The sequence below is a fragment of the Camponotus vicinus genome, unplaced genomic scaffold, assembly GCF_025532165.1.
Source record: "Camponotus vicinus isolate PSW18456_S1 unplaced genomic scaffold, iyCamVici1.0 SCAF_10, whole genome shotgun sequence".
NCBI lineage: Eukaryota > Metazoa > Arthropoda > Insecta > Hymenoptera > Formicidae > Camponotus > Camponotus vicinus.
Genome location: NW_028141946.1, coordinates 10,360,466 through 10,379,302, shown reverse-complemented (window position 1 = coordinate 10,379,302; position 18,837 = coordinate 10,360,466). Strand labels below are relative to the sequence as shown.

The window sequence follows — 18,837 nt, the reverse complement described above, 5'->3', positions numbered from 1 at the left end:
GATAATTCTTTATTTTTATTTTTATTCGACCTCGATGGATTTAATTAACACCGGAAAGTTTATATTATCTTATTCCATTGTATTCTATTCCTTTAATTCGTTGCGTTGAAGATGACCCAAAAAAAGGGTCGAAACGTTCGCGTCATTTAAATATTTAATGTAATTCGAAGAAATGGTGCATGATTTGTAAACCTATCAATCGTTACATAATATACGTGCAAAAAAACCTGCGCTGGCTCTTATTGCCTTATTCCTTCTATATATCTATGAAAATAAAATAATTTAAAAATTGATAAATTAAATAATTAGTACGTTAAATAAATTAATAAAAAGTAAATAATAATAAATTAATAATAAATATATAATATATGTACATTAAGTTTTTATTTATTAAAGTCAAGAAAGCCTATACTTGTAAACAATACAATAAATAAAAAATCACATCATTATTATATAAATAATATGACTTGTGCAAAATACAGTTATTACATGTTATTATAAGTAAGTTTATGTCACATATGGAAAAATGTGCTGAAATTCATGACTGTTTTATAATTTTATTAATTAGTCAATTCTCTATTTTTTTGATATTTTAATATTTTCTTAAAAGGAGAGAAATAAATAAATAGATAGATAAATAGATAGATAGATAGATAGATAGATAGATAGATAGATAGATAGATAGATAGATGGATAGATAGATAAATGGATAGATAGATAGATAGATAGATGGATAGATAGATAGATGGATAGATAGATAGATGGATAGATAGATAGATGGATAGATAGATAGATGGATAGATAGATAGATAGATAAATAGATAGATAGATAGATAGATAATCTATCTAATTATAATTTTATTTTGGATGAATTTTCCGAGATAATAATGAAATTTCAAAGATTTTCTATAAAATTTTATTACAATAATAAATTTAAAACATTAAAACACTATAAAATTTTTAATAATTTTAGAAATTTCATTTAAAATAAAACTATTATTATCAAATAGATTTTATTAATTAGGGTTGATATTAAGCTATTTATTAAGATTTTATTAAGCTATTTATAACTTTGCTTATTACATATTTCTTTTATTATATTTGATTGTTTACGACATATTTAATATTGTCAGAATTTTAAAGAACTGCACATTTAATTTATGTTAATTTTATTACTTCCATAAAAAAATGAATCCAACAAAAGTTATATGAATTCAAAGAACACAAATGTGTGATTAAAAATACCTTTTTTAAATAAAATCATCAATTTTTATATAAATTATTTATCTTTTTTATATACAAAGAGAATCTGCTTAAAAATATTTTTTATTGTATACAAAATATTTTATAAATTTTATATTTTTTTCTATATTATACTTTCATTTCGTTACATTGATAATTAAACTCAAATGTCTTACTTTCTTTCTTAAAGTTATTTTCTTTTGTAGTTTTAAAAGGATATATCAAGACAAATTTTTATCAAGTATTCAATAATAAAATAAACATGTAACGCGGTCGCCTTTCTCGACGCTCCGGATCGGCTCGTCGGTTCGTCAGGATTCGAGAGAAGGGGAGAATCAAGCTTGTGCGAACAACGTGGGTGTGGAAAAATAAATCTTTATTGTAGTAAATAGAATACAAAATGAAAGCACTCTAGCTGGTCTGAGTGGATGTCGTATAATCGCGGACGAATACCGCGCGGTGTACGGTAGCCTTATCTCTAGGTGTGTTACAGGCGGGCTCTGTACGTGATGATAAATATACAATGCGTGATGATATACAGGGTGAGCCATTTTAATTAACGCACGCAATTATTTCGGAAACAAAGCATTTTAGAGAAAAATGTTTTAGACAAAAGTTTTATGGTTTCGAGGGGGCCATAAGATGGTATCATTGGTTTGACCCTGAAGAGTTATTTGAAGGTCACATGAAGGTCACCTTCAATTTCTTAAATGGAACCTACTATTTGTCATTGCATATTCTTGTAGCTTATCTCGAGAGCTTTCCAAAACACTGTAATTAAGTACCTTTTCGTTAAGTACTTTTTGAGTTATGAGGCTTGAAATAATTTCTTAATTTTACATAAACCGTAAAATATCTTGTAAAATATTCATTTTTCGATTATCTTATCTTAATACTTTTATGTACAAAATAATGAGAGGAATCAATTGGTGTAAAGAAAAAACATAGTTGTTTCGAAGAAAAAATATGTAATTTGCAATTAACAATTATCGTAAAAATATTACTTGTCTCACGAGTTGAAGTTCGAAACGCGCTCGGGCGGTCCGTAAGAGAAGATTTGGTTTTCTTAAATAAAAGTAATTTAATTCTCTCTACGGACTCTTGTAATTTCGTCTACCTCTCTCACCGGCGAAAAAAAATCGTATAATAATCTCAAAGGTTTAAAGCAGACTGTGTAATAAAAGTATACGTATAAATACGAAGAATATTGAAGGAAAATAAGAGTAAGAAATTCTTATAATAACATTTCTATTTATATACAAAATATTAGGTTGTAAAGAGTGTCACGTCCAGCGACCCCTAGATCTAGCAGAAATTTTTCTTTTCTCACTATCTTCCATCCAATAAGCTACAAGCACAAACTAACATGAAACTAAGAGAGACACACTTATACGTCACCTATAATAAAATGCGAATCTGAGAGAGAGAGACATATATGAATCATCTATACGAGCGAGATAGACTTATATGTAATACTTGGGAAAGACAAGGACTGATATAAGGAAATCCTTTTAAATATAAACTTCTTTTATTATACAAACTATATAAAAATAATGTAAAATATGTCTAAAAGATTAAGGAGAATCTATTTATGTAAAAATCATGATAAATGACCAATATTTTAAATAATCAATTATTGTAAATCTTTGAAAAAGGTCATTTATCGTAATTTATTATAACTACTATAATGTATGTAAGACACGACCTTGCAAGCACTGCATTCAGAGAATCAGTTAATACGTATTCCTAGAAAACTTTCTCTTAAAGACCACCCAAGAAGTTCGCAAAATTCCCTTTCATAGAATAAGCCAAGGAATTTGTTCTTAAAACTCTGTCATAAATTACGCCTACCACTCAATTTCAAAAGTGTATAAAAACACTTCCAACAATGGAAGAGCGGGCACTCTCATAGATTCACTCTAGGCTTAGACTCACTCAGATTCTCACTCGCACTGTAAAACGCTAGATCAAGTCAATTCAGAATAAAGAATTCAAATTTTAAACAAGAGTATACTTCTTTAATCATCATCAGTGAAGAAAACTCAAAGCAGTTAATTATCCTGGGGTTTTACCCCCTTAACCGCAAGAAGAACCCACAACTAAGATGTTCTATCGAACTCGTAAAACTGTTGGAAGATCCTGTCTCACGGAACCAACTAATCGAAGGATGGAATTACCAGAACGTGACAACAAAAATTTGGTGGCAGCGGTGGGATACACTAATTCCTTCGAGTAAACCGGACTGAAGCCTGGATCCTGTCTACACTCCAAGAGAAGAGGAATACCTTGTCCAGAAGGAACACGACAGCGGGAATAAGACTGCAAACAAGGAATCAAGTCTTCATAGATTTGAGTATTCTCATACTTTTCTTCACTGCGTGCTATATGTAAATGTTACAAGCATCATATTTCAATTTCTTTCGTGCGATATTTATTAAGAATATTCTACAAATATGTCTCATACTGAGGAAGTAGATGCGTTGACTAGACAAATAGGAAACATGAGCGTAGTCGACGATACAAGCGCCAATCATAGACCTAGTAATACTGTACTATATGTAAGCTTGCGCGACGCAGCCGAGACAATTCTCCCATTCGATGGAAAAAATATGCCAGTATCACAATTCGCTAATAGCTGTTTACATGCAAAAAATATGGTCTCTCCCAGAGCAGAATATGGTTTGGTACAAATGATTAAAAACAAATTAGTAGGATCTGCTTTAAGAGTGGCTTTGAGCGGAGAATATAACGATGTAGAAACTTTATTAGCTGTTATAAAAACTAGATTTGCACCCGTTTATTCTTCATCACAATTACACGGAGAGCTTTCTAAAGTGACACAGCATCCAGATGAATCTGTGGTGGATTATGGTAGCCGCGTATCAATGATATTGCAACAATTGAAATCCTGTTATCAGACCGAAAATCCAAATCAAGCGATCCAATTTACTAATTTTGCAGAAGCTAATGCTATCAAAAATTTCTTAACAGGATTAAAAATTGACATATATACTAGACTTTATCCGCGTGATCCTGTCAGTTTAAATCACGTTTTTGAATCTGCCATGAAAGCCGAAGCTGAATATAATGAACATGCACAACGAATGAAAATTACCGAGGGACTTATGCAATCAATACGCTGTAATAATTGTCTGGGATATGGACACAATACTTATTCATGTAGCACCATTAATCCATTGGCTCAAGTAACTCATGTCCAGTGGCAACCTAAAGTTTGTACATTATGTAAAAATCCAGGACATACATGTGCAGAATGCAGAACCCTTCAATCAAGAGAGGCCTAAATTATCGAAACACCCCGATAAACAATATGAATCGAAATATGAATTATAATCAAGTAAATCGACAAAATCATACAGCTTCGAGAAATCTTAATTTAGTATGTCGTTATTGTAAAATATCAGGACATAGCATTAAACAATGTAAGAAAAGACAATATAATAACGATCCACGAAATCAACTAACCCGATCCAACAATCAAGAAACTCGAATCAGAGAAAGCCAGGAAACAGGGAGCGGGTGCAGCGAAATGGCGCAGCGCTGAACGAACACCCGCGAGTGCGCCTAGTGACTCCCGAACAAACTCACGAAGGAGCGCAAGAATAAACCTCGCGTGTAACAAAATCGGTAAACCACCTTCCGTCATTTTACCCAGCAAAGATTTGATAGAGGAACGCGCTAATTTTATGATAGATATTGGTTCCGATATAAATTTGATAAAGAAGAATTCTCTTCATGAGAAGGCTTATTGATAATAAAGTCGTATTTGAATTAAGCGGAATAACAAAAGGTCGAACTCGCACGTTAGCCGTAGTTAAAATACGCATTTTCGGCACCGACACGTTATTCTATGTGTCAAAAATGTATGTTGTATCTATAACACTCATTTTTATTAAAATCTAGATCTATTATTGTACATGATGTTCGAAAATTATGTGAAAGTAGTATAGCTAGGCGGGTTTTAACTCAGGTCCTCTCAGGGGGGGTGAGGCGCGAAGGAAACCGCGGCGCGGGGGAGTGACGTCACGCGCGGGGAAGGAGGAATTGCCGCGCGCGGTGAGTGACGTCACACGCGGGGAAGGGGGATCCGCGGCGCGACCGATGGACGAGGGGGTCCGCGCGGGGAAGGGGGATCCGCGGAGCGACCGATGGACGAGGGCGTCCGCGCGGGGAAGGGGGATCCGCGGCGCGACTGATGGACGAGGGAGTCCACGAGGAAAAGGGGGATCCGCGGAAAGAAGACGGTGCGAAGGTGTGAGAAGGATAACGCTACGTGTGGGAAAAGGATAGCGCTAAGTGTGTGAAGAGGACAGTGCGACAAGGATGGCATCAACGTGCGACAAGGATGGCGTCAACGTGGGACAAGGACGATGCATTGTAAGATGACGCATAGGTGGGAAAAGGACGACGCAAAGGTAAGTGAGTGAGTGAGTGATAGCGACGAGCATGTGAAAGAGAGAGAACGATAACGCGTGCGAGAGAGAATGATAATATCACGAGACAATGCGTGCGAGAGAGAGAATCATAGCGCAAGAACAACGCGCGCGAAAGAGAGAACGGTAGCGCGTACGAAAGAGAGAACGATAATATCGCGAGAACAACGCGTGCGAGAGAGAACGATAATATCGCGAAACTTACAACTAGCGCGCGAGAGAGAGATAGCGCAAGGGATGGGAGCGCAAGGAAAAGATGTATAAATAATTGCAATTTTTTCAATTACAAATATATAATTTATTAAAATGTGTGTATGTAATTACACAATTGTGTGTGTGTGTGTGTGTGTGTGTCTGTACTTAATATATAATATATAATAAAAAATATATAATAAAAAATATAAAATATATATAGGGGGGGTGATGCGCCGGGCTAAGGGGAAAGCCGTTTCTGGAACAGAAATGAAAAAAGATGCTGCGTTAATGGAAATATATTACGATAAGATTTATAAAAAGAAAAAAAGAACACTTACATCTATCAATCCATTCCTCTTCTCTTTCTTCCCCTTGTCTTTCTTCCTCTTGTCTTTCCTCATTCTCCTCCTCTTCATCATCCTCCTGTTCCTCTTCTTCCTGCTCCTGCTCCTCCTGTTCTCTTTCCTCTTCCTCCTCCTGCTCCTCTTCCTCTTCTTCTATAACCCAATTTTCTTGAACCCACTGTTCTTCTATGTCATTGTAGGGCTCTTCCCCGAAAAGCCGCCGCAAGTCGAAAATATCTTCGACCTGACGACTCTCCGGGGTGTCGCCCCACATATAAGAGAAGTCCTCTCTCCTAGCCCGACGCATCGTCCGCACCCATTGTCGACGCTCTATGTTGACGAATCCGGGAATTTCCATTTCATCCTGGAACAACATAAAAATATAATTAATATAAACACAATTTTTTACAAAATATTCACAAAAAACACTACTTACATTCCACAGGAACGTCAGCTTCAGGAACACGATGCATAACAAATCAAAAAATTTTCTCTTCCACTCGGGATAGATATTTATGCGATCCATTTTTTCTTTTTTTAATTTGGCACTTTTTAACTAGCACACTATCTACAACTTTGTGACGAGGCAACGAGGTCTCGACACGAGATTTTATAGTAGAGATGTAGCATTATCACCATATCAAAAACGCGTCGTAAGACAAAAGTATACGCGGTCCCATGCAACTCAGCATGATATAATATAATATTAACATCATTATATCGCGACTTTGTGAGGAGACAATCGTCTCGGTACGAAACTTTAGAATAGGGACGTATCATTATCGCTTTACCAAAAACGCATCGTAAGACAAAAGTATGCATGTTCCCATGCAACTTAGCATGATATAATATAACGTTACAATATAATGCGTCAACCCTGATCGAATGGTTATTGAACGGTCATCGAACGCTCATCGGAAATGAACGACCGTCGAACGGAAACGAACGACTGTTGAACGGCAATTGAACGGTCATCGAACGCTCATCGGAAATGAACGACCGTCGAACGGAAACGAACGACTGTTGAACGGCAATTGAACGGTCATCGAACGGAAATGAACGACCGTCGAACGACATTAAACGGGTATTGAACGCCCGTCGAACGGCAATTGAACGATCATCGAACGGTTATTGAACGGTCATCGAACGGCTATCAAACGGCTATTGAACGGCTACCAAACGGCTATTGAACGGAAATGAATGGAAATCAACGACTATCAAATGCAAAACTATATTCAATTATCAAACAAATATATAAATGTATTACCATGAATCGAAATACAATATCTAATGGCAGCTGTGTCACGTACGGAAACACGATATTGCCCACGTGCATAGATAAGGAAAGAAAGGAGAGAATAAGAAAGACGATAAAAATATATTGCATCATCAATTTATTATAAATATGGATTCGATGAATCATTATCATGATGTTTCAACCACCAATTATAAATCTTAAATACATTTTGTAAAGCGCAATATTTTACATGAATTTCACAACGCATACTATTCTTAACATCTAACTTATTTAAAGAAGCTACATCCTCATAGTCTGCATCCAAAGTTTCGATAATAACATCGTTTCTCGCATCATCGCCCAGTATATCAGCTAGCCATTCTCGTTTTTCGTGCCCTTTAACGTATACGAGAGGTGATGCATCATCCTCCTCCGTTGCACTCATCACTGCCGTCGTAATTGAACGTTTCGATTTCCAATATGAAACGTGTCCATCATCCCACGATAATCCGTGGTGATTTTTAACCAACCATAAAACCTGACATCTCTCAGATTTTGTGAGTATGTGCCATGGTACGGGACATGTAAAAATGTAATGAGAAAGTACGGATTCTTTTCTCAGAACCGCAGCTTCCTTCACAACAAAATTTCTCCCGACAATAAATCCTTGTAGATCCACAAACGTTGGCGCAGCCATGATGACAAGATCCGATCGCAGACTGATGTCGATCGTCAAACATCTCAATCTTTTATATTTTTCTTCATGTGCATTGGAAGGGATATTTGTTGACTTATGTAATTTTGCGGACTACATTGGTCAATGGATTATATTCGACAACCCGATCGTGCAAGATGAGACAATAGGCGGTAGTATTCGCCGGTATATTTTCCCTGCATTCAAACTCTATTCTCACGTCCACGGTAGCAGTTTTGACAGACTCGTTTTGTCGCGAGCAATCAATGACCGCGAGAGGACCGCAATGTAGAAACTTTGAAATGGTTAATAGCGTGGTGCTGTTATCGCATCCGTAATAAGATTTGCGAAAACGAGAGTACATGTCGAATAGGACGGCGAATCTATTTTTTTCAAAATCTAAATTTAAATATCGTAGGGATAAAATTCCGAGTTTAAATAGAGTTTAACGTTGGTCAATTTGCAGTCATCGAATAATGTAACATCTTGTGACACTGAATTCTTTTTACCAGTTTGCAGTGCAAAGATCACGTATCGTGGTTTCTCTAGCTGGGAGGCGACTTTCACGATCCACGAATGCTTAGTCGTGCTATGTAGCAGAGGAAATTCGTATAGATCCCAAGATCGGAAACTCATGTTCAAGTATCATCCGCTTTCCAACATTCGTAACAATTTATTAATCTCGTTCAATATTACATGAGGCATACGCCACTGTATCTTGAGTAATTCAATCTCAGCTTCCGACGATGGATGTCCGAATAGACAATTATTATCGTTGCACGAACGTATCAGAATCAATTCGTGACGAGCGTTAATCACAACGCGTTTATAATCTTCGCAAAATCCCAGCAACATGTTGAGCGGTACGCAATAGTTGAAATAATTTTTGTCACCGTTGTACGTCAAATCCCACGCAGCGTTCTTCAAGTTTATACTTTTCTGATGCGTCAGAGAGACATAATTTTTGAGCGTCGAAGTTATTTCAACATTTCTGTTACGATCAATCTCTACTCCGTCAAGTTCATATCGAAGCTCATCAAACATGAATGCGACGCAATTGTTTCCCAATACAATCTTCATTTCATCATTCGCTTTACGTATATTCAACTTTCCCTCGATGTAAAGAAAGCTTTCGCACGGTAATGTGTACAAATCCTGATGTTGTATAGGTATTCGTATCTCGTCGCTGTATCCAAGCGTCGTATTGGTGTACGGATTGTACGTATGAATCTCAATCTTGACGATGCGATCGTCAAAGACTGGCTCACCTCCGATATTCAAAATGTCAATCATTCTTTTCGTACGATGAATCCCAATGATTTTAAAAATTCATGATTCAACGCGCTCAGCTCCTTTTTAACGGCTATTTTATTATTATCACCCGATACCACAATAGTATTGTTCCTCGTAAAAGTATTGTCTCGCGCGTGCTCCGTTTCGTTCAGCACGAGCATACTATGTTTGTCGCCGTCGTATATGCAATCTTACGGTAATTTCCTCTTCTCGAAAATCGAGCAATCGACCTCTTTGATCCACAATGCGTATCATTAAATCCGTAATGCTCCGTACGATGATCGGCAGATAAATGATCTGTGCCGGCGTTTCCGATATCTTATATCCTGGCGGTACGCTCGGTGAAAATTCATGTATCGTGTGTACGCGCATGCCATTGCTGTACGCACCAGTAGTCACGTTACATTCTATACTAATATTTACGTTTATAATATCAATAATATTTACGTTTATAATATCAACCGATTCGTCCGATTCGTACCACTTGCGAGGTTGCAATATACGATTCGACGAGAATCCAAGCAAGGATCCTACATTGTCGGGTTTGGTAAAGTTTATTCTGTAGGCGCATTTGATTTCGCTCTTTAGCGTGCTATGATTGGCGCGGAGCGCTATTGGATATTCCTCATCATAATCGTTTTCAACATCTCTGGAAATGTGTTCATCTTGCAAAATTGCGCGTTTGAGATAGTCATTTATAGTGTGCAATTCGTACGATCCTTCGGGAATCGTAATTTCTTTGTCGTCGTTGCCAAAGTAAAATTTATTCGAAAAATTTACGTTTTCGGAATCGTATGATAAGTTTCGAAATTCGTTAATCCGAGCTCGTAATCGGCATCGGTCAAATCTATAGCGGGAAAATAGCTTACAGCGAGAACGCTGCTTCTGCCAGTCAACGTAAGTGTCAGTGACATGTCGAACGAATACTGAGTCGTGACGATGGATTGTCAGGCTTTAAATTGATCGTCGACTTTGAAGAAATTTTAAACACAACTGTCCACAGATACTCTGATTGTAACTTTGATAAGATGTATAATTGTATTCAATTTTCACTCGTCCGAAATATCGCACAAGTTGCTTGGGTGGTCGAAGATTTCCAAAACTGTCGAAATATACGATCTCGAAATATGATACGATCTCCCCTCTTTGCATACTATCCAATGAGTACCGGGACCATCAACGTCATCCAAATTGACGATACCGCTCTCATTTCGTCGTACACCACTTATCGGTAAATTATTGCGCATGAGAAAACACCTCTAAAGAAAAGTATGCGCATACGTTTCGCCAATTGTTCCAATAGCATGTTAGTTGTCGCACCCGTAGGCAATTTTAATGTTTTGTCGACGTTTTTTTTTCTCTTAGACTTTGTTGAGAATCCCTGTCCACGCTTGTACGGAGCGAGATAAAGTCCGCGACCTTCCATAGCGCGATTGTGACGCTGCATCTCTTCCAGCTGACGTTGCGCCGCTTTGTTATCATTTACCGCCTTTGCGATTCCCGCCGCACCGCCGGCCAAAGAACTCCCAATAACGGTAAAAGTGGTAAAATACCACCGCATTTCGCTACTGGAAGTATTCGTTTTTTCCTCCTCTTTGTCGTCAACGGCTTTTTCATCCCCATGCCGAGTTTTGTCTTTGCCTTCATTGTCGCCAAAACAGTCGTAGCGACTGCTCTTTCGCCTAGAGTCGAATCCCTCGCGGTAATGCGTTCTCGCGCTCTTGCAGCTAGTATGCGATTCGCTACGTGTCGTTGGCCGAGGTTGCTTCGCGAGTAAGCAATGTCGTGCTCGCGACAGGCGGCGTCCAATGGATTGATGCCTCGATCGCCTCTAGCCAATCGTTTCTCTAATCGAGTTCCCGGGCCGCAAAATTGATAACCGGGAATATGTAATTCGATGGGAAGCGCGTTTATCGCACGATTTAAGAGACCGCTACCTCTTACAATTCTCGCTGACATTTGTCGCAATCTTTTATTAACGGTGGCGGACCGTCGATGTGTGTTCGCTGCCACGGCTGATTGTAATGTCGCATGCACGAACGATATTGTCGAACCTCGGAATCAGCCTTTATATATTCTGGAAGCTTGTTCCACAATCGTTCCACGTAATCACCAAAATTTTGCAGTAAAACAATCTTTGGGATATATTGCAGTTGTTCGGCGGTAAGCCAGAGAATGTCTCTTTTATCCGACAGAAGAAGAAACATTTTTGATACTGAGCGGTTTCGAGTTGAGACACCTCTATAAATAGGTCTCCCCCCTCGTGATCATTCGCAAAATTGATTCGAAAGAGAAAACATGCGGTTCGTGCGACAAGCGCGGATAATCAAAGTATCAAATTTCGATGATAGACTAATATCGGAGAAAAAAGTACGCAAGCATGGAAACATGCTACCGACTACTATACGCGGTATCGTTTGCGGCCCTTCAAACTGCGGTAAGACAAACGTGTTGATTAATTTGATAGAAAGTCCGTACGGTGTACGTTTCGAGAACGTGTACATATACTCGAAATCGCTTCAACAACCGAAATATAGATACTTGGAAAATTTACTAGCACCTATAGACGAAATTGGTTATTTTACATTCTCTAATAACAGCGATGTCATTCCACCGAGCGAGGCGCTTCCGAATTCCATCTTTATCTTTGATGACGTGGCATGCGACAAGCAAGATACGATAAGAGAGTACTTTGCAATGGGTCGACACTCGAGCGTCGACTGTTTCTATCTTTGTCAAACGTACGCCAAGATACCTAAGCATCTTACGCGACAATGCGAATCTTTTGATTTTATTTAAACAAAACGGCACAAACTTGAAACATGTGTACAACGACATGTAAATATGTCTTACGACGATTTCCGCGCATTGTGTCAGAAATGTTGACAACGCAAATATGGCTTCGTAGTCATTGATAAAGACAGCACGTTGATCAATGGACGATATAGAAGAGGATTTAATGATTTCGCGATACCGTAAAGCGATCAGTCGTCATCGACACATCGATCGAGCATCATGAAAATGCATCGGCGATCATAAAAAGATTGCGAGAGAGATTGCAAAAACGAGCGAATCAATTCGCAAAAAATATCGCGCTTTGAAAACTGATAAAATGGAGGAAGACGTTGCATTGGAAAGACAATTTAAGCCAATTACCGAACCTTTAAAACAGCTCGTTGAAAATACTGCGGAATCTGATGCGTCGAAAATCGAGCCATTGAGTTTGACGTTCGGAGAGAAGCACGAGGAAAGAATAAAAGAGTCAAAGGAAGGAATAAAGGAACACGGATAAATATGCCGATAATCGATTCGCCGATATATTCGACACCGAATCGATCAAAGCGAAGGAAACAATTTTCTAATATGGCTACTGTTTCTACTCCGATAAAAGTACAACCGTGTCAAACAATACCATCCCCGTCCGTTGAAGAAATTTACGAGACCACGCCCGATTCGTTTGTAACATCGGTCCGACACGAATTAGAAACGTCCGAAGGTCAGAAAACGTTCCGAGATCATTTTGGTCCACTAGCGCAAAAATATATAGGAGCTATCATGAGTGTTGATAAAAATAAGAGTATGGATTACGTCTACGGTGTTAAATTTACCAGCGAAGGAATGATGCTCGGTGATAAACGTTTCGATGTGGACAAGGAAGATAATATAATTATCGATGGAATAAAATATACGGGAACCGAAGGTATCTACGATTCGATTTTTAGAAAATTTCCCAGTCATAAAAAATACACTCAAGACGATTTGTATAAATATCAAAGTATATTAAAAACAACAAATGCGCATAAACGTGACAACAAAGTTAATAATCCTATTAAAAGTAATAAAGGATACAAGTATAAATATATAATTGCACCATTATTCCCCGATAGAAAGATGGGAAGAGGTATAGACGCGCCGCGCATCATGACGCTAAGCGACAACATGATCGATTACGTGCATTGGAACGATCCCAACGAATTGGTAGATCGTTTGCGATTGCTGGACGCCTCGCGTCGACCGGCAACAATACTCACGACAATGAAATCTTGTCAATTATCGAAGAACTTCGCGAGGCCGGCATTATTATAAATTAAACTATGCGTCGACGATACGCGTTATTCGGTCAATGTTCTCGATACTGAAATGTCGATTAATAAATTTGGATTATCGCTCGGAACATCGAATAATTTGTACTATCAATGGAATGAATTATTGATAAATTACGTTCGCGATAACGCTCTCTGCCAGACTACCGGCTTTGACGCAAGATCGCGCAAGATTCAACGCGTAGCGCAACCGAAAGCTGATACTGACGCCATCAACAAACGATACGTGGATAAACTTTTGAGAGATCGACAGGGAGAAATTGACCAAAAAATTATCGCGCTCGAAACAAACGTGCAGGCGCTACGAATAATGATGGACGAAATAAAGAATGTGCTGAGATATGCAACAACTGACTCGGCACAGTAAACGAGACATACTAATATCATAATATTAATTATGCCTCGATCAAACGTGCGAGAGAAGAAAAACACCTCCGAAAAGCGACAACTAGTCGAGGAATTACATGCTCCGGCGAGAAGAAATTTTCCACGAAGACGCGTCATTGTACGCGGATACGACGATCTGTGGCAGGCGGACGTGGTCGACACGCGTTCGTACTCTCGACTCAACAAGGGTCATAAATACATACTTACAGTTATCGATGTGTTGAACAAGTAGTGCGTGGGCCGTACCGCTTAAGAGTAAGAGCGGAAACGAAATGTCCGAAACGATCGCAAAGATTATTGGAGACGATAAAAGGTGTCCGAAAAATTTTCAAACCGATAGAGGAAAAGAATTTTACAACGCGAATGTGCAGAAACTCATGAAGATACACAACATTAATCATTACTCGACGTATTCCGTTATGAAAGCCTCGGTCGTGGAACGATTCAATCGTACTTTCAAAAACAATATGTGGAAAATGTTTACGTTCAATGGAAATTACAAATGGATCGACGAGCTACCTCGACTCGTTGCAGAGTACAATACGCGAAAACATCGCACCATCGGTATGAGACCTGTCGACGTCACTCCGGCGATCGCCGAAAAACTTTTAAATACGGTGTATAGCAACGTAAAAATTGCGGCTCCGACAAAATTTAAAGTAGGCGATTCGGTACGCGTGAGTAAATACAAGACCATCTTTGAAAAAGGTTTCACACCTAATTGGACGACCGAAGTTTTTAAGATTGTCGAGGTGCAGGAAACTAGTACTGCGACATTCATACTCGAAGATTCGCGTGGAAATCCCGTCGCTGGAGGATTCTACGAATATGAGTTACAACGCGTCGCTAATCCCGACGTATATCTCGTGGAAAAAATTTTGCGGGAAAAGGGTGATGACGTAAAATGGTTGGGAATGGATAAATCACACAACTCTTGGATACGTAAAATTAATGTATTGTAAATATTTATTAAAATATATAAAATATAAAATATGTATATAAAATATATAACCCACACAACATGCATGTCTTGAAGACGTCTTAAACATGTCTTTCTTATGACGCCTTTAAGACTTGTCCAATTGACGTCTTTCTGATGTTTTTAAGACATTCAATTTAAGACGTATTTTTTTAAACGTCTTAAAGATGCCTTTCTTATGACGCCTTTAAGACTTGACCAATTGACGTCTTTCTGATGTTTTTAAGACATTCAATTTAAGACGTATTTTTTTAAACGTCTTAAACATGCCTTTCTTATGACGCCTTTAAGACCTGACCAATAGACGTCTTTCTAACGTCTGTAAGACATTCAATTTAAGACGTATTTTTTTAAACGTCTTAAACATGCCTTTCTTATGACGTCTTTAAGACCTGACCAATAGACGTCTTTCTGATGTTTTTAAGAACATTTACTTTAAGACGCCATTTTTAAGATGGCCGCGGTGCCAGGCCAGCCAGGCATTAGACGGCGTCGAGTTGGAAAATAAATTATTCCATTTACCAAAGTTGAGCAGTGCTTTGCACAGGTAAGAATTAATGATATTTAAAGCCGGGTCTGCAATGGCCATAGCATAAGGTTGTAAGATGTAAGCGAAATAACCAAATCCATTTCCTATGGATTTCGTGCGTTCTACGGTGGTCTCGCATACGCAGTCACGGAAGAATTCTGCGTTCTTAATTCTTATTGCGCGTCCGCCGTAGAACATACATAGAGCCCATTCTACAATGGCAGTAACAAGACTGTAGGAGTAGAGATTAAATCGTTTTTAGTGAAGTAAAGAAGAAGAAGTAATGAAATAGACAATTCTCATTTTGTACTACTATTACCTTAGAGTACTAATGAGAATTTCTATTTCGTTACTTCTTGTCTTTACTTCATTAGAAACAGTTTATTCTTTACTCCTACAGCCTTGTTATTGCCATTGTAGAATGGGCTTAGGGCGTGTTCCAAAATTCACTATCAGCGCTGAAAATCTTTAGTTCACGTTACGTATATTATATATTTTCATCGCTGGCAGTGAATTTTGGAACATGGCCATAGTAGGAAATGGATTTGGTTCATTTCGCTTACAACTTTATGCTACGTTATATATATATATATATGTATATGTATGTATGTGTAAAAAAATTAAACTCTATATTGTAAAAAAATATATTAATTATCTTTTGTATATTTTTTTTGCAGCATTATGACAACATATGAAGATTTTATTCAACAAAATTTTATTCAACAAGATTGTGACGGTGTGCGTTCCATAAATGGAATGCTTGGCCATCATCGCGTATTGATACTACTAGACTAGTTGTACTATTGAAAACTTTGTCTCAACCAATTAAGGAACAAGTAGATCTTCCGCCAATTCAATATGATCCAGTTTTATGTACAAGATCTACATGCAGAGCTATTTTAAATCCATTATATCAAGTAGACTATCGTGGTAAGTAATAAGATATTATAAATGAATAGAACAAAAATCATTTTTTATTTATCACAAGAAACATTTTGAAAAATATTAAAGTAGTTTATTTCTATTAGAAATTAAAGTATATTTTAATGTGTTTCTTTATTACGATGTATTTACATTCATATTCTTTATTATTCTTTATACTTCATTTAAATTCGTATTTTATTTAATGCATAATTCTCTTGTAATTTTCTGTCTATATCATATAAGATAATTTAAAAAATCAAATTATTTATTAGGAGCATATAGTATTCATAAAAATATTGTAAAGGTATTTTTATATTTCAATAAATTCTAAATTTGTGTTATCATTATATATTATTTTTTTTAAGTTACATTATAATACACATATTGTGAGTTATATTAATAATTATGAGAAAAAAACTTTGCAAAAAGAATTTATGAGGAAATTCTTCGAAATAAGAAACAAAAGGGAAATATATTTAAATGATCAAAATGTATGCATTTATTTGAATAATAGTGTTATATATGTGTTATATATGTTGAATAGTTATATTATGAAACAAATATTTTTGATTTTACTTTTTTTAAGATTTGATTCTTTTCGAACATTTTTTTTATTATCATTTATTGACATTACATAATTTATTATAGTTTTTATTATATATAAATTTATGATATATATATATATATATATATATATATATATATATGTTACTTATATATTACTTTAAATATTATTCTATCTCAGTCCAATTGTATGTATTTATATGTATTATTTAGCGTGCCCAATGTTTGCCATTAATATTTTTACTTTTTGCGGATACATATGTCTGGATGATGAAGAATTAGAGGCACTTAAAGATTCATTACAAATGTCATTGTCTCTGCTTTCACTCAATGCTCTTATTGGTCTTATCACATTTGGCAAAATGATTCAAGTTCATGAATTAGAAGCACAAAGGATCTTCAACCAAAAGTTCAAGATATGTTAGGTACGAATAAAATAAGTCCCAAGTTATATTTACTATATTAGTCATTGTTCTTCATGATTACTTTATTGCATTTTATTCACATTACATTTTGATAGGTATAGGTAGACTAATTCCTGGACAAAATCCAAATCAAGAGGACCTGGTGCGTATCTATTGCCAGCTGCTAATCGCTTTTTGTAACCAGTACATAAGTGTGATATGAGACAGTTCGACAGATCTTTTAGGAGAACTGTAACGTGATCCATGGTCTGTTGGGCCAGAGAAACGTTCATTGCGATCTACAAGTGTGGCATTAGCAGTCGCCACGGGTCTCTTAGAAGCTAGTTATGCAAATACTGATGCTAGGTATTTATATGTTGTAATATGATGTATATATGTTATGTTTTTCATTGTAATCCTACATATAATACTATCAATGTATTTAAGGATTATGCTATTTGTTGGCGGACCATGTTCTCAAGGACCTGGCCAAGTTGTAACTGATGATTTATGACAACCAATCAGATCACATCATGATATTCAAAAAGATAATGCTAAGCATAAAAAGGCAATTAAGCATTATGATACACTTGCATCACGTGCTGCAACTAATGGCCATAATAGATATTTATAATAGATATTTATTTTTGTGCTCTTGACACCAAACTGGTTTATTAGAAAGGCGACAATATTGCAACTCTACTGGTGGTCATATGATGATGGGGGATTCATTTAATTCTTCATTATTCAAACAAACTTTTCAACGAATATTTGCTACAGATGCCAAGGGTGATTTGAAAATAGCATTCAATGCAATCTTAGAAGTAAAAACATCTCAGAAAATTAAAGTTCCTGGAGCAATTGGATCTTTTGTATGTCAGTGGGAGAAAGGATCAAGTGTTGGAGTACTACAAGAAGTAGGCTTACTTGTCAGTGGAAATTTTGTTCATTGACACCATCTACAACAACAGCATTATTCTTTGAAGTTGCAAATTAACATACAGCCCCAATTCCGCAAAGTGGAAGAGGCTGTATTCAATTCATTATCCAATATTAACATAGTAATGGACAAAGGCGAATTAGAGTTACTACTATTGCAAGAAAGTAAATATATTTTTTATTATACATTATATGTATATCATAAATATTTATAATATCATAAATAATAATATAATATCATAAATATTTATGATGTTATAGGAATATCTTTAATAATCAGTTGGGCAGATGAATCATCATCTTTGCATCATGTAAGCATAGAATTTGAGGAAGCAACAGCTGTTTTTATATCACGTTTAACTGTATTTCGAGCAGAAAGTGATGATGGTCCAAATGTTTGAAGATGGGTTGATCATATTCTGATTAGACTTGTTAGTAGTTTCTATCATTAAAATTGTGCCCAATTACACTTAATATAAAGCTTAAACTTTATATATTTATACATATAGATTTACACATAAATATATATTGTATCTATTTTGAGGTGTA

The 18,837-nt window shown here is 36.5% G+C and overlaps 1 protein-coding gene across 1 annotated transcript; it reads left to right on the top strand.

The window, feature by feature from the left end:
- Positions 1-15,213: 15,213 nt before the first annotated feature.
- On the top strand, positions 15,214-18,719 carry LOC145961137 (protein transport protein Sec23B-like). The gene is made up of 6 exons (XM_083081022.1): positions 15,214-15,475; positions 16,135-16,387; positions 17,159-17,370; positions 17,466-17,715; positions 17,797-18,453; positions 18,550-18,719. The coding sequence occupies exons 5-6, from the start codon at positions 18,414-18,416 to the stop codon at positions 18,687-18,689; spliced, it is 180 nt and encodes a 59-aa protein (XP_082937148.1). The 5' UTR covers positions 15,214-15,475; positions 16,135-16,387; positions 17,159-17,370; positions 17,466-17,715; positions 17,797-18,413; the 3' UTR covers positions 18,690-18,719.
- Positions 18,720-18,837: the final 118 nt, after the last annotated feature.